This window comes from Typopeltis vanoorti, chromosome 22, assembly GCF_054136105.1.
Source record: "Typopeltis vanoorti isolate ZY-2024b chromosome 22, IOZ_Tvanoo_1.0, whole genome shotgun sequence".
NCBI classification, from domain to species: domain Eukaryota; kingdom Metazoa; phylum Arthropoda; class Arachnida; order Uropygi; family Thelyphonidae; genus Typopeltis; species Typopeltis vanoorti.
Genome location: NC_143570.1, coordinates 32,170,571 through 32,193,156, shown reverse-complemented (window position 1 = coordinate 32,193,156; position 22,586 = coordinate 32,170,571). Strand labels below are relative to the sequence as shown.

Sequence of the window (22,586 nt, the reverse complement as noted above, 5' to 3'; positions counted from 1 at the left end):
GAGTATCCTATTTCTAATGACCTGGCTCTTAAAAGATTCTCTGTAAATGCTATCTCCTGTCATCTATGAATGAACCAATTCCCTATCATCTCTCTTAGGTGATCATCAATCTCAATAATCAATATTTCATAACATTCTTATGTGGTAAGCTATAAGACTACTAACATACCACATTATAACCATTATATTAGTTTCTTTCCCTTGTGATTTCATCATAAAATTGATCTCCTCTTAACAAAATCATGTTGTTCTCTGTCCAACAAGTTATTCTTATCAAGAATATCCTGGATGTGATTCCCAATTAATTTTTACCATTACTTTGCCGAAAACACTAAGAGAATCATTAGACTGATTAATCCTGACATACATCTGTTTACTAGCAAAATGATATCACCCCTACCTCCAACTTTATCAGTTGTGAGTGATTTAAGATATAAACAATTTCATCCTCTTAACATTAGGTAAATCTTCTCCCCAAGCAAAATTTCCTCTTCTGACCTGTGTTCACACATAAACTTGAAAATATTATTCCATTTCTGTTTCAAACCACAGTCAGAATCATTCAAAAACCTGTTCTATAGAATCTGGTTATGATTAATTTATTTCTATAACTTATCCCATTTTTTACATATCTGTAAGAACATTTTGGATTAATCTTAGCTAGCTGTAATTCAGATTTGCTTTACAATCTTCAATTCACATTTAATAGCTATTTTGTGTGTGTACGTATGCACTCACATAAGCACAAATAACTATAGTGACCTCTCCTACAATCACAACAAATACCATTCTAATAAACTTGTTCACTATAACACGCTACCAAATAGTTTCATGCTAACACCATAACAACGGTGGTGGTATTATTCTAAAAGAAATTCACTATAGCAACTCTTCAGTAAAAAACAAAAATTCTCTATGAGTTTGCTATAAAGTAGATTGTATTATTGGCTACTATAACTCTACCTATAATATAATATATTTGATTCTTAGCCATTATACAAGTATTGTTTCAATAAGCTCTGGCTTACTTCACCTTATAAGTTTAAATAATTATAGCCTTCATAAAAAAAGAACTTCAATACTCTCTCACTCTTTCCACTTTATCAAAATCTGCACAAATAAACCGAGAACAAAATTCATGTTTGATTTTACAGTTTAATTACATAACACGAAATAAATATTTAATTATTTAGCTGTTAATATTTTGCTGGTTTTATACCAGCATCTTCTGAGTGCAAACAGTTTTTCATAGTATGCATACAGCAACAATTAGTTAATAGTGGGAATGACTTAAAATTGTAACAGATAACAAAGATGTCAAGTCCTAATCTGATACCATCTATTTTTGATAAGGAAAAATTTACAGATCAATATTAAGTTGATCCTAAAAGAACTGTCTTCCATATTTTTGGCAAATTGATGCAACCATAGTTGTTGAGGTTTGGGGACTGGTTTATAGCTGCTGTTGCCACAAACAGCCTCTCCAACTTGTAATGACTTCTGCAAAGCAACACTTTGGTTTCTTTTCCATCTAATCCTGTGTGAAAGGGTACCTAAAGCATAGTCTAAATATTGTTAGTATCTAAATAATTAAATATCTTATTTCATTTGTGTAATGAATTGAACTGTAAAACTAAATACGAACTGAAACACCTAAGCCTTTTTTTTACATATCTAAGAAAAAAATTTCTCTTAGAAAATTCACTATTAAAAAAATATCCACGTTAACTATTCCTACTGGCTTTATGAGTTCGCTATTGTGAGTTAACTGTATCAACATTCTCCTCAGATTTACTATGCTATTCATTCTTTAAGGTTTTTTTTTTTTTACCTCTTTCTCTCTCATTAACAGTATTGGTCAACTGTGACCCCACCCCCAAATTCTGCCCAGACCTGGATGTGATCTGACATCCAAAGAAATGCAATCAATAAAACTTCTTCTTTCCTTGTATGTTCTTCTCCCAGCTTGTCCAGACCATCTTACCATAATATTCAAGAATGAACAAGATTCTAAGGAAATGGTAATTTCCTTATAAGTTATTATCCTCGAGTCCTCATTTCATTACTCCTCTGCCCACTCATCTGTAATCTCAGGAAGACAAGCTAATAATAAGCAATTCCTGGAAATGCTTTAAATACATCCGGTTGGTTTTTCTGATGATATAACAGAAAATACTGACCCATATTCACTGTATGATATTTGCTTGTAGGTAAAGAAATGCATGAGCCATTCACAATTAACTACTATAGTGCGCCCACACTTGCTAGAGCTTCGCTTGGCGACGTCAAGAATAGTCGATTCATGGGGAGAAAGAAATGAAGGATGTACGAATTGGTTGCCAACACACGAAATCACGTGCTTTCTTGTCTGTAACTGTACTAATAGTAGCTTGATTTTTGTTGTCATTTTTTTCGTGTGTTGGTGACCAATTCGTACATCCTTCATTTCTTTCTCCCCATGAATCGACTATTCTTGACATGTCGCCAAGCGAAGCTCTAGCAAGTGTGGGCGCACTATAGTAGTTAATTATGAATGGCTCATGCAATAATAATGTCAGCACATTATTATTAATTTGTATGATGGATCCAGTACAGTCAACAAGTTCTGGTGTTAAACCTTTCAGTACTTCTTGCAAAAGAATATTGAATAATGTGCTGACATTCTGCAAAAAAGAATCGTTAGAAGGCAGTCTCCTCATTCCCTTTTCTCAAGTCATAAACGTGCAAGTGCAATTGCAGGTGTATCGGAGTTGACTGTTAAAAGAATTCGTAGGTAATCAAAATATGAAGGTAAGCCAAAATTTAAATCTCCTAAAAAATGCCAGAGAAAGAAACCTATCGAACACATAGCTTTGAATGATTTTGATGTAGACGTTAGATGTAGAATTCGATGTAGAAGAAGAACTATTCACAAATTTTAAGTGGTCAAGAAAAGAGCGCCAAATGTTCCGAAATTGATTCCTGTGCTGAAAGAAAAAATTAATTTCCCTTGGAAAAGAGAAACTTTAAGGAAAATGCTTAATGAAATCGGATTTTGTTTCAAAAAAGTCCCAGAATAAAAGCAAACTTATCATGGAGCAAAGTGACATTGTTTTATCTAGAATGCAGTATTTGAGAGCAATACGATGTTTAAGGGAGGAGAAAATACAGATTCTGTATACAGAAGAAACTTGGATTGACAGAATTTAACTTCTGGAAAATGTTGGCAATCTAAAGAAGAATTTGGAGTGCTACAAACCAGAAATGCCTCGAGCCGCATAATAATTTTATGTGCTGGAGGAGAAATGGGTTTTTATCAAATTCAAACTTACTACACAAAGCCAATTCAACTACCGGAGATTACCATGGGCAAATGAATTCTACAGTCTTTGAAAAGTGGGCAGAAGAAAAACTGATTCCAAACCTTCCTAAAAATGCTGTTGTTATAATTGATAATGCTTCATATCGCTCCATTCAATTAAACAAAGTTCCAAATAGGTCTAATAAGAAGCAAGTTCTTATGAATTGGCTCTCTTTATAAGATTTCCCAGATATGTGAAAAATTGAATTGCTTAATTTGGTCAAAATAGTCACCCGCAACTAAACTATTTAAATTTGACACGATGCTCAAAGAGCATGGATTCCTAGCTTTGAGGATACCACCATATCATTGTGATATTAATGCTATTGAGTATGTTTGGGTGAAAAATTTCATTCAGCATCGCACCATAACTGGGGATATTGATATGTCGAAACTTTTTAAGCTTTCAGAACAAACGATTGAAAGTATTACAGTTCAAAACTGGGAAAATATTGCTCTAACGTCACCTCATTGGAAAACATGTATTGAGACAGAGATGGAATTATCGAAGAATTATGTGAACCTTTGGCGATCAATTCAAGTGAAAGTGATGGCGATTCGGACACTGATTCAGATGACTATGAAGATTAAAAGGATTTCATAATGGTATTTTTTTTTTTCACCCTTTTTTTTTTTTTTTTGCATGGTAAATACAATCTAAGTTCATTTGAAAAAATTTGTTTTTCTGTATAATTATTTTTATTTTATACAAAACTTTCTTAAAAATAAATTCCGTCAAATTTTTATTTTATGTTATGCTTTTTTTTAATTTTGTTAATACTCTACGTACATTTGTTCCAACTGTTATACAAGCAAAATAGTTACCACTTTAAAAACTACAATGTTCTTAAAAGAAAAGCTAAATTTTCCGATCTATAATAATAAACAAACTCATCCCAGAAGACAGATTGATTACCCTATTATCAGAATGGATTCTCCTTTTTTGTGACAGTGCAGAAGTGTAGAAGGATCTTGCATCTGTGGGGGTACTATAATAACAATTAAAACAAGTAACTGAAGCATTATGCATTTATCAAAATCTTTTAAAGCAAAAACGGTAAGTCCTGTGGGCAAGTTGAGGATTATAACCACCTCAACCTATCTGCCATCATTGTTATCATAGGAAGAAGAAATAAACTAGTGCCAAGTGTCTTAGCCAAGTAGTAGTATATAGACAATTAGAATACAGCAATCCCTCGATTATAGCGTTCCCAATTCCATGTTAGTGCGTCATTTTTTTTCGATACCTAAATTCAATTAGTGCACCTATATACATCATAAAATAAATGTCACAGATTTTAAAATTTTTCGATCTATACATTTTTTACGGCTAACTATTTTAAAAAATCACTCACCAGGATGAAATAATTTAGTTATCGATTTGAAACATTTTACGAAGTTATTTTTTAATGGCACACTACATTATTTCCATGTACACTATGTTCCAAATTTACCGCCAGCTTTACATAGCATTTTGCTGATCGTATCTCATGCAATTGTTTTCCTTACTTTTTTATTTTAAATTATTTTCCTAACCTTTAATCATGAACAAAAAATAGAAGTGTGAAAATGATTTGAAAAGTAATCTGATTGGAAGAAAAACTTGAAATAATAAAGAAATATGAACAAAGTGAGTCCAGATCAAAGATAGGACAAGAACACAAAAATGGGTGAATCAACTGCTGAATACAAAGAGAAAGGTAAGGCTGCTTCAAGTTCATAATGCATGCACTCAAAATCAAAGCATTATAATGATTGAATTAGAGACTTCTTTTTACATGGATCGAAGATTGTAACCAAAAACAGATCCTGCTAAACACTGGCCTTATTAAATCAAAAGCATTGTCTCTTTGTAACCTGGAAAGAAAGGGCTATGAATGATGGAAAAGAAGAATTCCATGTTAGTGCTGGGTGATTTGAGCGCTTCAAAAAGAGAAATAGCCTACATAATGTTCTAATCACAGGTGAAGCTGCAAGTGCAAATAAGGAGATATCCAGAGATTTTGAAGAAAATTGTGTAAGGGGACTATTATGATCAACAAATATTTAATGTTGATGAAACCGGCCATTTTTTGGAAGCGAATGCCTTCCAGGACTTTTCTAGCCAAATCAGAGAATTCTCAGCTTGGTTATAAAGTCGCAAAGTCGAATGACATTACTGCTATCAATATGAGAGAGAGCCATTTGGAAGACATTCTTGCACATTGTGCAAATGATTTTAGAGACTTTTCAAATGAATCTAAGTTAATTAAATCCCATTCTGAGAAGTTGAGTGATTTCAACCTGCTAAATTTAGATACACAGTGGGAAGATCCTGAAGAATATGAAAAAAATTTAATCACTGACAAGCCCAAAGAGGTTTCAAAGAAACAATTTGAAAATTGTTTTCGTACAATCGAAGTTTTTAAGCAGCAATGCTTAGAAACTGACCCTGGTAAAGAGAGAACAGTAAAATTTGCAGAAGAAGCAATAGGATCATACCGTCAGTTGTATGAAAAAAAGAAACAGAATGCCAGCCAAACTACGTTAGCTCAATTCTTTGTTAAGAAGCAGAATAATAAATTTATATTCTGAATTATGTTTCATTGTCTTTCAGCTTCATGGTTTTCCTTTATAAAAAAAAAAATAAAATAAGGGTGAAAAAAGAAATCTGAGGAACGAATTATACATTTCCCCATAGGTTTGTTATATTCGATTAGTGTGTTTTCGATTAATGCACCTGTTTTAAAGAACGCATTAGGCACAATAATCGAGGGATTGCTGTATTTGTTTTTTTTTAATAACTTGAGTCAGCTGACATGCTATGTAACTGTACATTTACTTAGCTATACCCTCAGTTACATGACAAGAAAAATCAATTTCCCCTTTAACCAATGTGATCAGATAATTATTAAAGTTGGGCACTGATGCATATGAAAAGAAGACTCTATAATATAGAAAAAAAAAAAAAATTTAATAGCTACTAATGCTGTACAAAATAAACTGCAAACTAAATTGTGTTTTATTTTCAGATAATAAAACATCATCATACATATTCACACCTGTTTGTATGTGTAACCATACAAGTTTTTAGTTACTTATTTTGTCACTATTGGGTCACGGGTTTGATGGTAACACCACGTCTAATCTGACCCCAACCTATTAGCCTGAAAGAAAAACAAATTGAGAAATTCAATGAAAAATTTGTGATAATACACAACTTAATTATATTAAAAAATACTGAAAGTCAATTACCCTGCTTTAGTTTTTTTTTTTTAAATCTAACAAAATTTTTTTGTAGCTGAGAAGCTTGGGCTAGAGAACATTGCAATGTTTGTCCTTTGGCCAGAATTCTGTCAAAGCAAGGTATATCTTTTTAGATATACCTTGCTTTGACAGGATCTTTTCAAATTAAGATTGGTTAGCCAGTCTCATGGCCAAAGAAAGTAAGGCTTTCAGACCAAATACAGCCAAACTTTGCTCTAACAAGATCATGGATGCAATGAGCAAAAAGCCAGGATGATTTTAATTTATGTATATTCCCATACCATTGCTCACTTTCATAAAGAGCATCTACATGGATATACCATACAAATTTTGGTAACTATGCAAATATTCTTAATTGTTTAGGTAATTCTTGGAGTAGACAAAAATGAAGGGAATGACTTAGCTTTTATGACCACCTGCATTGGATTACGGGCACATTTACAACCCAATCTTGTTCTTGGTTACCAGCCACTGACTTGCCTAACTCTTGTGTCTGGCCTCCAGCCTTCCTCCCTCATTTTATCCAAACACTCCATGGCTGTAAAATCAGTTAAAAACAATTCCCTTCTGTCAAAAACATATCAAAAGAAAGTGTCTCTCTCTTCATGAGTTAAGAATGTGGTGCAAAAAAAAAATTCTTTGTCCTCTTCAACGGTATTGACATTGTTTTATTATTATTATTACATAACACCTCCAGGGAGTCCAAAGACTCATCGAGGGAGGGTACCTACTCTACAATTCTCCGTCTTCATCATCTACATCAACACTATCTACTGCCGACCATCATCCCTAGTATTTCCACAGACAATCACAAACATCCATGCCTATGGTGGGATTCGAACCTACAGCCTTTTGGCTGGAGAGCAGATATGCTAACCACTCGGCCAACCAGGCCAGCGTGGAAGAATAAAGATGTTTATATTTATATATTGGCACTGGAAAACAACATAACTGAAAAACAAACAAACAAAAAAACTCAGACAGTGTGAGCTTACAAACATTGATGAAGCATTGCTTCAATGGTTCACTATACAAAGAAGTGCTGGATTCTCAACAGACGGACTGAAGGCTCAAATGGAAAAATTTGCTAAACAATTTTGTATGTAACAACAGTTAGCTGGATCGATTTAATGTTTGTTTTTCAGAAAACTAATTGAAATAGTGTTTAATAAGTGTATTTTAGTTTAAAAAAGCATATTCATACAAATAATATCTAGGTATATAATTATAATCTATTCTCTCTAATACTTTTTATCGAGAATTTAAAGAAATAGGAGGTAAACTGAAGTCATCACTGATATGAGTAACAGTTATAATGAGGAAATTTTGTTCATCCTGTTCATGCTCATTATAACCAAGTACGACTGTATAGTGTATTCTATCACTGGTTTGCCTATCTTGTGGAGGGGAAAAGCCCTGCCACCTCAGTATGAGACTTGCTAAGTCACTTCCTTATAAAAAACTCTCACATCCTAGATAAGATTCAAATCTGGGTCCTTCCAAAATGTTACGGTATCATTGAGACTACAGAAGAGGTACTTGTATCTCATATTGTACTAGGAGGGTTTTCATAATTACTGGAATTTCAGATTTTATCATCCTGCATTACATGCAAACTAGCCAGAGAACACATGCAATTAGCATACAGCAAGCAGACTATGGAAATAAGGACCATCTTATTTGATTTGGCTTTGAATCCTGCATAGAATGTGCATGTAATATTATTTCTTACCACAAGTTTTTTTGTGGCATATACCGACAGAGATCATGCAATGCAACATATAACAACAATGAATTTAAGAGATAAATTTGACAGAACAATTTTAAGAATTGAACATATAGTTCAATTCTTATTCCAAATTTGAAAAACAAAAAAATCTTGTGTATGGGACAAATATGGGAAATGTTATTTGTGTGTGTGGAAACACATTCACCTATCAATTTTCACATTTTCTTTCTCCAGCAATTTAAAGTGAGACAACAGGCTTTATGTTGCGGTAGTTTATGTCCCCTACTGCAACAAATAATCATGCTGCTATCTCAATAGACATATGAATATTTTAGATGAAAAAAAAAAGAGGTCCAGTTCAAAATAAGACACCGTGGATTTCAACACATTTCCCAAATGCTTTACGTCCACTTATATGGGAGGATATCTCCATATAGCTGATAAGGTGTGTTGAGAACACAACTGGGTTTCTGATACATCTAACTTTACTTTCTATGGTGCATGCAAAGTATCCACCTGAATGAACGAGGAGACTGGCACTTTAGACTTAGCCAACCAAACTGTATTCTTGATTGTCTGGTGCATCACCTAATTATTAGGGTCCCCATTAATTCTTTTCATTGAAGAACCAAGATGGACGCTGAAAACAGACATAATCAATGGTTGTTATTGTTATTTAGATTTACAGTGGAGTAAGTAAGGTTATCAGACAAGTGTATTATCTCTATTAATTGTGTGTTATTCTGAGTGAATGAAAAACAAGAATCTAATTTATTCAGTATTATAATTTTCTTCATAACCAAGTGGAAAGACCTTCTACAACTAGAAGATGCAGAATATTTTAAAAATATGGTGATACATTATTTTGCTACTTGTATATGGAAAATATATAACTTTTGCATCAACTTAATCTCGGTATTGATTTATTTATTTTTTATTGATTTGTGTTTAAGATCTCTGTTGTACATGTTAGTTATGAGCTTTATTCTTCTCGTTCCTTCTCACGCGAGCCCTTTGTTAATTTTTTTTCAAATTTGCGAGCCCTGGTTCTTCTTGTTAGTATTCAACACAAAATACGAGGCTAATCTTCTTGAATGGCAGCCAATCTCAAGTAGTGAAATGTGGGCAAATATGAGAATGGGGAACTGGACAATCAGACTTATTTGTGCCTATGGTCCCACAGAAGGGGTGCTTAAGGGTCAAAGCTGTATAACTGAGAGGAGACCTCCACATAGCCTTAAAAGGAATGTGGAGAACCGACCAGGGCTTCTGACCTAATGTCCAATCCTCACCTTCTCGTGGTGCACCCTGTTGGGTATCTACTTTGATACTGAACGAACGAGGATGGGCTGGCAATGTGGGATTTAGCCGACCAAATTGTATTCTTATTGGTTAAACCAAAATAAAAAATGATGGTACAACATGACAAAATTTCATGCCGGCTGGGGCGTCGCCCGGTTAAACAAGGCCCCCGTTGTTTTCGCCAGGGAACCAGGGCGAACAGCAAAAAGTCAGCTACTGGAACAAATCTGAAAACAAACCCCAACTCAACATCACCAGAGTTAAAGATCGGTACTATCAACGTAAGAAGCCTGAATGGCAAAGAAATGGAGCTAGCTGAGGAATTAGATAAGTACCAGATCGACATAATAGGGGTGACTGAAACAAAAAAGACCAAAACTGGCGAGATCTTTCTGAGCAATAAATACAAAATGTTATATTCAGGCAATGATAATCAAGGAAAAGAAGGAGTAGCCATAGTATTCAACACAAATACGAGGCTAATCTTCTTGAATGGCAGTCAGTCTCAAGTAGAGTAATGTGGGCAAATATGAGAATGGGGAACTGGACAATGAGACTTATTTGTGCCTATGGTCCCACAGAAGGTTCTACAAAGGTAGAAGTGGAGGAATTTTTTGAGGCTTTAGAAAAAGCAACTGACACAATGAAAAAGGAAAAGTTGGTCCTTGTTGGGGATCTAAATAGCAGAGTAGGAAATGATTGTCAGACATACAAAAATATTTTGAGAAAATTTGGAGAAAAGAGCAAAGCTAATAATAATGGCAAATATCTGTTGGATTTCTGCTCAGGACATGGACTGGTTATTACTAACACCATGTTCCAACATAAAAATGTGCACAAATTCACATGGAGAGAAGAGGCTAGGAATAAGAAAAGTCTAATTGACTATGTTATTGTTGATAGTGATGTTTTCTCCCTGGTGCAGGACACCAGAGTGTACAGAGGATTTGAAATTGGAAGTGATCACTATTTAGTCTTGAGCAGGATAAAATTGAATTTCATATTGAAAAGAATAACATGTAAGAAAGTTTTAAAGCGAATAAAAGTTGAGCAGCTCTCAGATGTGAACTGTAGACTAAAATACAGAAATATTATTGAAAAGAAAATGAAAGAGTTTGAGAACAGGAATCAAACCTTGGAGATTCAGTGGCAAACTCTGAAGGAAACATTGATTGATTCTGCCAGAGAGGCATGTGGTGAGGTTGTGTGCAAGGATAAAAAAAATCAGAACTCCCCTGGTGGACACAGGAAGTTAAAGAGGCAGTGAAGGAAAAGAAGAAAGCATATCAAAAGTTCCTGGCAAATAAGTCAGCTTTTACTCTTATAGAATACAGAGACAAATGTAAGAAAGCTAAACAGTGTGTAAAACTAGCTAAACAAAAGTCATGGGAGGACTTTGGCAAGAATATAGAAAATAAGTATCTAGAAGGTGGCAAAATATTCTGGAGGTTGTTGAAGAAGCTTAGGAATGGAGGAAAGAGTGCTGTAAAAGGAATTAGAGATGATAAAGGTGAAATGAAAACAGGAGAAAAAGATATCCTTGAAGTATGGAGTAATTACTTTGAAAAACTGCTAAATGAAACAAGCAGTGATGACAGCACAGTGATAAAAAAACACTGACCATGCATACAGTCAGGAATACATATCCAGACTTGAAGTAGAAAAAACCATCAAAGGCTTGAAATTTGGAAAGGCAGTAGGAATAGATGATATTCGACCAGAAATGCTGAAGTATGGTAGTATAAGAGTTTTACAGTGGCTGCACTGCATAGTTCAGAAAGCCTGGACAGAGGGACGAATTCCTGATGATTGGAGTAGAGCTCTCATAGTACCCATATATAAAAAGGGAAATAAAACTGCATGTGAGAATTACAGAGGTATTTCCCTAGTGAGTGTTCCTGGCAAGATCTATGCAAGTATACTTGAGAAACGGTTGAGAAGAATTGTGGAAGAAAAGCTTGGTGAAGAACAAGCTGGATTCAGGCCAAATAGAGGCTGTCAGGATCAGATCTTCACTTTACGACAAATAGTTGAGAAAGCATGGGAATATAACAAAGATCTGTATTTATGTTTTGTCGATTTGGAAAAGGCATATGACAAGGTGCCAAGAGAGAAGCTATTCAATACGCTGCAGTTATATGGTGTCAATGGGGCATTATATCAAGCAATACTTAGTCTTTATTTGAATTGTGAGTCAGCAGTTAGAATTGAAGGAAGTACAGGAAGATGGTTTAATCTTAAATCTGGTTTGAAACAAGGATGTACATTATCTATATGGATCACATTATGAAGGAATGTGGTATTAAACCTGATATCAAAATTATAGATGTTAATGTCAGCTCTTTGCTTTATGCGGATGATGTTTATACTTCTAAATAAATCTGCTACAAGTCTGCAAGATTCTCTGACTAAATTGAACAGCTGTTGTAATAGATATGGTATGAAGGTCAGCAATAAAAAGACAAAGACAATGAAAATAGGCAGAATCATTGAAAATGTCAACTGTGTTGTGAATGGAGAACCTGTGGAACGAGTAAAACATTTCAGCTACTTAGGCACAATTTTTACTGAAGATGGTAAACTAAATATAGAAATAGACAACAGAATCAGCAAAGCTGGTATCGTGGGAAGTCAATTGAATAAATTCATATGGAATAAGAAAGAAATTAGTCGGAACACTAAATTAGCTGTATACAAGACTGTGTTCAAACCAATTTTAACTTATGGATCTGAGAGCTGGGTCAGAAGTAAAACACTTGACCAAAGACTAGAGACCGCAGATATGAGAGTCCTGAGAAAGATTATAGGCATGAACAGATGGCATCAATGGCAATATCATATTAAAAATAAGGATATTAGGTAAGAACTTGACATTGTCAGCATCCAGGAATGCGTTAGCAGAGCTAATCTCAGATGGTATGGTCACTTAAATAGAATGGGAGAGGAAAGATTAGCAAACAAGTGTTCTCTGCCAGGTTGGCAGGAAAACGACCCAGAGGAAGACCAAGATATAGGTGGATTGATACGGTACAAAGTGCCTTAGATGATAGAAATATAAGATCTGATAATGTTGGAGTCTTGACAAGTAACAGACTGATTTGGAGGAAAATTGTAGATAGGAAGTTAGTAATGATGTAATTTTTTCATGTAGTACTGTCATATCCTGTACATCCCTTGAGGGTACATGGCAGGAATTTGATGATGATGATGATGATGATGGTCCCACAGAAGGTTCTACTAAGGTAGAAGTGGAGGAATTTTTTGAGGCTTTAGAAAAAGCAACTGACACAATGAAAAATTGGTCCTTGTTGGGGATCTAAATAGTAGAGTAGGAAATGATTGCGAGACATACAAAAATATTTTGAGAAAATTTGGAGAAAAGAGCAAAGCTAATAATAATGGCAAATATCTATTGGATTTCTGCTCAGGACATGGACTGGTTATTACTAACACCATGTTCCAACATAAAAATGTGCACAAATTCACATGGAGAGAAGAGGCTAGGAATAAGAAAAGTCTCATTGACTATGTTATTGTTGATAGTGATGTTTTCTCCCTGGTGCAGGAAACCAGAGTGTACAGAGGATTTGAAATTGGAAGTGATAATTATTTGGTCTTGAGGAGGATAAAATTGAATTTCATATTGAAAAGAATAACATGTAAGAAAGTTTTAAAGCGAATAAAAGTTGAGCAGCTCTCAGATGGGAACTATAGACTAAAATACACAAAGATTATTGAAGAAAAATGAAAGAGTTTGAGAACAGGAATCAAACCTTGGAGATTCAGTGGCAAACTCTGAAGAAAACATTGAATGATTCTGCCAGAGAGGCATGTGGTGAGGTTATCTGCAAGGATAAAAAAATCAGAACTCCCTGGTGGACACAGGAAGTTAAAGTGGCAGTGAAGGAAAAGAAGAAAGCATATCAAAAGTTCCTGTCAAATAAGTCAGCTTGTGCTCTTAGAGAATACAGAGACAAATGCAAGAATGCTAAACACTGTGTAAAACTAGCTAAACAAAAGTCATGGGAGGAGTTTGGCAAGAATATAGAAAATAAATATCAAGAAGGTGGCAAAATATTCTGGAGGTTGTTGAAGAAGCTTAGGAATGGAGGAAAGGGTGCTGTAAAAGGAGTTAGAGATGATAAAGGTGACATGAAAACGGGAGAAAAAGATATCCTTGAAGTATGGAGTAATTACTTTGAAAAACTGCTAAATGAAACAAGCAGTGATGACAGCACAGTGGTAAAAAACACTGACCAGGCATGCAGTCAGGAATACATATCCATATTCGAAGTAAAAAAAAGCCATCAAAGGCTTGAAATGTGGAAAGGCAGAAGGGTAGATGATATTCGACCAGAAATGCTGAAGTATGGTGGTATAAGAGTCTTACAGTGGCTGCACTGCATAGTTCAGGCCTGGACTGAGTGACGAATTCCCGATGATTGGAGTAGAGCTCTCATAGTACCCATATATAAAAAGGGAAATAAAACTGCATGTTAGAATTACAGAGGTATTTCCCTACTGAGTGTTCCTGGGAATATCTATGCAAGTATACTTGAGAAACAGTTGAGAAGAATTGTGGAAGAAAAGCTTGGTGAAGAACAAGCTGGATTCAGGCCAAATAGAGGCTGTCAGGATCAGATCTTCAACTTTACGACAAATAGTCGAGAAAGCATGGGAATATAACAAACATCTGTATTTAAGTTTTGTCGATTTGGAAAAGGGATATGACAAGGTGCCAAGAGAGAAGCTATTCAATATGCTACAATTATATGGTGTCAATGGGGCATTATATCAAGCAATACTTAGTCTTTATTTGAGTTGTAAGTCAGCAGTTAGAATTGAAGCAAGTACAGGAAGATGGCTTAATGTTAAATCTGGTGTGAGACAAGGATGTACATTATCCTCTCTGTTATTCATAATCTATATGGATCACGTTATGAAGGAAAGTGGTATTAAACATGATATCAAAATTGGAGATGTTAATGTCAGCTCTTTGCTTTATGCGGATGATGTTATACTTCTAAATAAATCCGCTACAAGTCTGCAAGATTCTCTGACTAAATTGAATAGCTGTTGTAATAGATATGGTATGAAGGTCAGCAATAAAAAGACAATGAAAATGTCAACTGTGTTGTGAATGGAGAACCTGTGGAACAAGTGAAACATTTCAGCTACTTAGGCACGATTTTTACTGAAGATGGTAAATTAAATATAGAAAAAGACAACAGAATCAACAAAGCTGGTATGGTAGAAAGTCAATTGAATAAATTCATATGGAATAAGAGAGAAATTAGTCGGAACACTAAATTAGCTGTATACAAGACAGTGTTCAAACCAGTTTTAACTTATGGATCTGAGAGCTGGGTCAGAAGTAAAACACTTGACCAAAGACTAGAGACCGCAGATATGAGAGTCCTGAGAAAGATTATAAGCATGAACAGACGGCATCAATGGCAATATCATATTAAAAAACGAGGATATTAGGAAAGAACTTGACATTGTCGCCATCCAGGAATGTGTTAGCAGAGCTAATCTCAGGTGGTATGGTCACTTAAACAGGATGGGCAAAGAAAGATTAGCAAAACAAGTGTTCTCTGCCAGGTTGGCAGCAAAACGACCCAGAGGAAGACCAAGATGTAGGTGGATTGATACGGTACAAAGTGCCTTAGACGATAGAAATATAAGAACTGATAATGTTGGAGTCTTGACAAGTAACAGACTGATTTGGAGGAAAATTGTAGATAGGAAGTTAGTAATGATGTAATTTTTTTTCATGTAGTACTGTCGTACACCCCTTGAGGGTACATTGCAGGAATTTGATGATGATGATGATTCTTCTTGTTTAATAATCTTGTAAAACTAGAAAATAGCACCGTGGAATGTATACATGCTACTATAATTGCTACTTTAAATTCATATGGATTTTCTGATAACTATATAAAAAATCATTTCATTGCCTTTTGTTCTGATAGAGCTAGTGTAATATTAGGAAACAAATCAAGTGTTGCAATCAAACTTCTACAAAAATTTTTCAACGTTGTGATTTGGCATTGTGCTCATCGTTTACGCTCAGCATTAGACGATTCGATAAAAAACATTAAAGAAATAAATCATTTTGAAATACTTATGGATAAATTATATGCTTTTTTTTCATCAATTACCAAAAAAATCAACGAGAATTAAATAATTGCAAAATACCTTGGTTTTGAAATTTTAAAGATCGGCTGTGTGTTTGGATCACGATGGGCAGTTTGCAGTTTACGAACGGCTCTTGCTTTGTGGAGAAATTACCCAGCTTTATGCAAGCATTTTGCAGCGAACGATAAATATAATGACTTTTTAAACCCGACTTCTCAATTTGGAATTTTTAAAAGATGTAGCATTAATGATTGATATCCTACAGGAATTATCATATCTGTCAGAAGCTCTACAAAGTTGCAATATAAGTATTATAAGGGCTAAGTTAGGCCTTTTTTTTAATTTTTTTTTTTTTTGCTCGATGATGCGAGCCCTTTGTTAAAATTTCCATAGCTCACCACTGACTACGACCCATGTGGAGCCAAGCAAGTACAACTTTCTCTTTTCAAATCCTGTATAGACTATACTGCTATAATTTTTCAAATTTAATTTGTTAGAGCTTATTATTAGTCTCTCTCTCTCTATTCCAAGATGACTGCCACTAGGATAGAAAGGCATGTCTGATAATTTCCCAGTAATCAATATATGGTATAGGCAGAGAGTGGATGTTTGAGAAATGAGTTGACCTTGCTGCAGTATCTGCAACCTCATTTTCTTTTGATCCCAACATAGCTTGGAATCCAACAAAAGTGTACATCAAAGTGTAGTTTTCATAACTGAGCAAGGTGTGTGTGTGTGTGTGTGCTGAATTTGAGAGAGCACTGAATTGCTGTAGACATTATCTGAAGAGAACTTTGAGAGTCTGAATATATTATGCACCTTAGCTAGTGATACAATCTGATGTATTTTAGTGCAAGCTCTATCCTATCACATACAGCTTGGCTTTAAATTTGATACACTAATAGGATTTGTGTAGATGTAATGCTGTCTGGAAAGATGGCAGAAGAATCCCACCAGGTTCTCTGATTTTGAGCCATCCATGTAGACAGGCACAAAATCAGAGTAATAGAGTTTCAGAGAGCTGCTGAAAAGCTACATGCTGGTAGGTGTGACATGGCTATGCTGTCTACTACAATCTATAGAGTTTGGAAGCTTTTACTCACAAGCTAAAGGGTTTTATGGTAACTTGTCGGATGTTGTACAAATTCTCCCACTGTGGAAGAAAAATAGTTGGCTATGCAGGGTGGTCTGGCAGGAATTTTATTTTCATTGCATGTAATGGAGACAGCTGTTGATGTCAAAGTGATAAAAGTGGTTCATTTGCCTTGACTTATAGACTAGGAATAGGTAATGCTCAAATGCACCAGCTGCAATGCTGATGAACTGATGGTGAATAGGGTCTACCATTGCAGTGCACTCTTCCTGGCAGGCACACAGACTTGAGACCCCATAATCAAGTTTTGATCTTAGCAATGACCTGTACAAACAAAGCAAAGAACATCTGTCAACACCCCCAAAGGGTGATATATAAGGTGTGTAGTATGTTCATTGCTTTACAGCACTTGTCTCATAACTGGCGTGTGTATGTTCTATGGTTTCTGTGTGGCTGGGACTTGTTGAGGGTCCCTGATAAAGATGAGGATGAAAAATTATTCATTCTTAGGAGTTTTCAGTGCTAGAGCTTCCCACCCACCATGGAGCTACATGTGGACATCCACTCTCCAGCAAGTAGCAACTGTGCTTGGGGATGGAATGCCAGGGCTACTCCAGACCCTATACGGGCACCACAGTAAACCTTGAACCCTGTCCATGGACTATGGGGAAGGAGACCTACTGCAGAACCCTGGCAGACAAGCCCACTAGCCAATTGATCCTTAAGCTGTTCAGGACCACCTGTTTGCTAAAGCAGAAGCCAAAGTAGTGCAAGACTACCAGGACACCCCCCACACACACACCTTTCCAGATGGCCACGAGTTGTACCTCACAACAAACGCAGTGGCAAGACGTGATGGTCTCAAGACAGTTAATTAAAAAAGACTCAGAAGAAATAGAGCAAAGAACATGGGATGAAAAGCATTGAAAAAAAAAAAAAAAAAAAGAAAGAAAGAGGACCAGTATTGTCACTGGGAGTTTTCTTCCACCATGAACAGGTGCCTTACAACTAAAACATCTAGTAATGTCTTTTTTGAATAAATATAGGTTGTTTTTATCAACAATTTTTCTTCCCCCCCCCCTCCCAATTCCCCATGTATGACTGTATTCCTTTATGATTTGTATTCTGTTATAATTTATGTAGCCACTCTAATATTTTTATTTCTATATGTGCATATTTCACAGTCAGATATTATCCATTCCACTACCTTTACAAATTCAGTTTGCTAAATCAACCCTCATTATACAATTGACTGTCACTGTAGTAAACTTCTAGGAACCCCAGGAACAGTTTGCTATATATACAGCAGATTTCCCTTAGTAAAGCATTGTACCAAAAGGACATTAGTCAGGACTTTCCAGCAGTTGTGTGAGAGTCAACTGCAGCAAACCCACAAGGATCTAAGGAACAGTTTAGAGGGAGTTGCTCACCACAGTAAAGTTTCTTTTTCTGCCACCTCCATGATATTTATCATTCTAGCTAGGCATGCTCAAAATTTTTGTGTTCTTTTACAATAACTTTCCACTTTTTTGGTTCTTGTTTTCAAGATCCTTTTCTTTTTTTTTCCTGCAATTTACATCTGAAAGTGTTCAACTGTGATTTTCTTTAAATATTTTTTCACATTTGATATTAATGTGATTTCAATTTATGTTTTCAATGTGATATTAATTTTGATTTTGCTCAGAACTGGGTTCCAAATCCTTAGAACACTTTTGCATCACAGACAACATATTTTGTAAATTTATTATCAGTTATAAAGATAACAGTACCTTGAGCATTTACAAATCCTTGAATGTAACTCTGAACATTCAAATCTGTTTTATTTTATCTATTGGCCATAAAAATTTTAGTGGGTCACAACGATGAAGTATTAAAAAATCCACTATCCTGTAAATTTAGGCTGAAGCTCCTTATGGCAATACTGATGGATACACGAATACATGAAGTGGTCTACAAGAATGTGACCCTTTCAGAATACAATTCTTTTAGGCTGTTTGCTAAGTTTCATTTGTCAATTCTGGCCAGCAATGTCGACCACATGGAGTGTTCAAAAAAATTATATAATTACTGCATGACTCATCATTTTGAGTAGACCAAATGTAGCTCATTTTTGCAGCGGCTTCTAGCAGGTATGGATGTGATCGTTAGTGTAGCATGTGTGGAGATCTTATTTTGTTTTTATAATTTCAGCAATTTTAATTTAAATTCCTGGCATTTTACAAAAATGACAAGAAAAGATTTGACGCTTGCTGTCTAAACTGATTTACTTTAAAGAAAATTAAAAAACAACCACTTACCACTAGTCATTGACAATTAAGAATACCTAGACTGCCAAAATCTACAATCTCATGCCTAATAGGCAGTAACTGAAACTTGAAGAAAAATGGGGCACTGTGTAAAAGACAACAGGAGGCTTCAAAAAATGAATGTGTGAAGGTAAGGATCCTGATGCTGAGGATGCGATTAATGAATAATTCTCTATTGTAACTGGATAAGGCATGCATGTAAGTAGCCCAATGCTGAAAAGTAAGTCAGGAGAGTTAGCCAGTAAGCTTGGTCATAGCAAATTCAAAGGCAACAGATCGAGGTTGTTGCAATGGATATTGTAGCTTAGCATTAAATTCAAGAAAGCACAAGGAAAGAAAGCCAGTGCTGATGTAAGTGCCAAACAATGGAAATCAACAAAACCAACAATCTTGCTTCAAAAACCTAGTGCTGATGAAACAGGACTATTTTATCATGTCACACCAGATGGTTCCCTATGTTATAAACACACTTCACTGTTTGGATCAAAGAAACCAATGGATCGTATAACAGTGTTACACTGTTTAAATATGCTAGGAACTGATAAACAAAAGCTGTTAAATATTATAAAAAGGGCCAAGCCTCAATGCTTTAAAGCAGCATTTCCCACCTAGCACTGGGTCATGAAAGCTAAATGGCAGGTCGCCTAAAAAAAAAACTCTCGAAAACCTAAGTGTTTCGTTATTGGGTTTTCTTTTATTCACGAAACTCTAAAATACAAGTAAACAGTGTTTAATTGGGACTAATGAATAAATAATTAAATAATTTAATTAATAGAGATGAAAAATGCACTCGGTCCGCGTCGCCATTTCACAGTCTATTTGTTTGCAGTAAAGTAACTCTATGAACATTCAAATCTGTTTTATTTTACCTATTGGCCATAAAAATTTTAGTGGGTCACAAAGATGAAGTATTAAAATAACCGGGCCATGGAAAAAAGTTTGGGAAACCTTGCTTAATATTAAGTGATTAGAATGGAGAATTTACCAGTTCAATGCCATGCCAACAAAAATGCATGGATGATATCTGACATTTTAAGAATTAACTTATGAGTTGGGATATAGAATTATGACAAAAATGGGGGGAAAATTTTACTGATATTCTTGACAAATGTGCATAGATTCTCTGAACAATATTTAATTGGAATTTATATCTCCCAACATCACATCCTGGTTATAGCCAGTTGACATGGGAATCATAAAAAAACTTAAGATCATATATTGTGAAAAGCTGGTAAATTACATATTTGAAGCAATTGAAGGAAATCTACTGACATCATCTCAACAGCCAAGAAGGTCAGCAAAAAGAGGTTTGCTGATATGCAAAAAATATTTTTTTTTTTGCATATCAGCAAAAAAAAAAAAAAAAAGCAATAGCAATACAGTTTTGTGGCCAATAATTGGCAAGGAATAAGCAACAAGATCATTCAAAACTGTTCTGCCCACTGTAGATTTAAGCATTCAATCATAAATATGACAGATATAGTGAAATGTAATGTTAACCCATTAGAAGTGAACCACAGAAGAAGCTAGGAAGAGTTCAATATTAGTCTTTAATGATATAATGAATATTTTGAGGAAATTGTGGGGGGCAAATTACAGCAAACATCACAGGATATTAGAAGAATATGAAATGTGATGGTGATGACACTCCCGAGCTTGATCTGGTGACCAAACAGGACAAAAAAAAAAAAAAATGTATATATATATATATTGCCACATTACAACTTCATTTCATGCAGAAAGGCAATGAAGACAGTCTTGTATCTGTATTAGATACCTACACTGATTTTATTCAATTGCAGTTAATCAAAAAACCCACAGGCTACACTTGATCTATTTCTAGAACATCATTAACTACATACATGTTTAATATGTATATACAGTAAATTAAATTATTTTTATGGCAATATTTTATTTTAATTAAAGTGAATTGTTTATCTATAAGTAAATAATTTTGCCATTCAATAAACAACAAACTTATCGATAATTATCTTTCATCTTATGTTACATACACCTTTTAGACTCCTTATGTGAAACTTCATGTAATAGGGGTAACCTTAATTAGGCCAAATTATGCTATTCCACATCTGGCTTAATTAATTGGAATCATTATCTCCTTATTTAAATATTCCAAGTTTCTAACTTCTATCTCCAGTTCTGAAATTCATGAAACTCTAACACATGCTGAATGTAATTTGAGATTTTTTTTCAACCCACACACACACACACACACACACACACACACACACACACACACCAAAAACTGATATATTCATTTAATTTATTTACCTCCAGTGCTTTTCAACTCGACGACTAAGGGCAATCTTTTCACCTACTTCTGTACAAACAGGATTGGTAAGGCTAATTTTTGCCAAATCAGCTTTAACAGCTAATACTCTACCACCAGTAGAAAGGGAACCAATATTCACCATAAGAACTTCATTTTTTGATAACTTTTGGACCTAGAAAAATAAAAAACAACTATTAATCTGCATATAAATGACATATTATATACACACACACACAGTTCTCTCATCAGCCGTAAACAGAATGTTTCACTTTCTGAAACATTCTGTTTACGGCTGATGAGAGAACTATGGCATGCAAATATTCTCTAAAGAATAAAAAAGTGAAAAACAAGAAGTAATTAACACATCAAGTAAATAATTTGCTACTCTAATCAACACTAGCAAATAGTCTTTATTAGTATTTTTTTAAAAGACAATCAAACTTGATCTTTGCTTTGAGTTTCAATCCTTTTTAGTATATTTCCTTTTACTTAGTCCTTTAACAGCCAGATAGCATAAAACTAATTTTACTGTAAACAAACCACGAGTGTTCTGTATGGATTAATCGGTTTCTGGAATACAAAAATATTTGTAGCGTGCAAGGCAATTTATGTTTTTTTTTTTTGTTAATTTTTGCACAGACACTGCATTGCATTCTACAACTTCACATTAGAGAAACCTTATGATGCATATATTAACTCAAAAATTCTGTACAAATTCTTTACTCCTTGTAGGCACTTCAGTCTGTGTACAAACATGCAGGATGGTGAGCACAGACTCCTTACTGAATTTTTTAATAATAATAATTTTAGGCTAAACTAGAATTGGATCTCAATGCTCACTGGGTGTATTGTGATGGGGTGGGGGTATATGATGCCATCTGACTGTATAACAAAATACTGTACAATGAAAAACTGATTCTGTAAGCAAATTTGAATGTCTGAAATTGTTAAAAACGTTTATTTTAGAAACTTACAAATGACCTTTCTTGAACCATACTGAGAGTGAGAAAGCAATGAGTGTAATTTCTTTGTATTCAAAAAAGTGAATTTAAAAAAAGTATTTTTCAAGACCACAATGTAAAGAGATATTAGTATTATCAAAAACAGTATACTCACTACTAAACAAGATTGAGAAAGCT

The 22,586-nt window shown here is 34.7% G+C and overlaps 1 protein-coding gene across 1 annotated transcript in view; it reads right to left on the bottom strand.

Annotated features, from left to right (window-relative positions):
* Positions 1 to 6,323: 6,323 nt before the first annotated feature.
* eIF2gamma (eukaryotic translation initiation factor 2 subunit gamma) overlaps positions 6,324 to 22,586 on the bottom strand; it is a 183,349-nt gene continuing 167,086 nt past the window's right edge. The window contains exons 12-13 of the mRNA XM_090412319.1: positions 21,447 to 21,619; positions 6,324 to 6,486 (exon numbers count right to left, since the gene is read on the bottom strand). Coding sequence (XP_090268445.1) covers positions 6,429 to 6,486; positions 21,447 to 21,619 — 231 coding nt within the window. The 3' untranslated portion in view covers positions 6,324 to 6,428. The remainder of the gene's footprint in view (positions 6,487 to 21,446; positions 21,620 to 22,586) is intronic.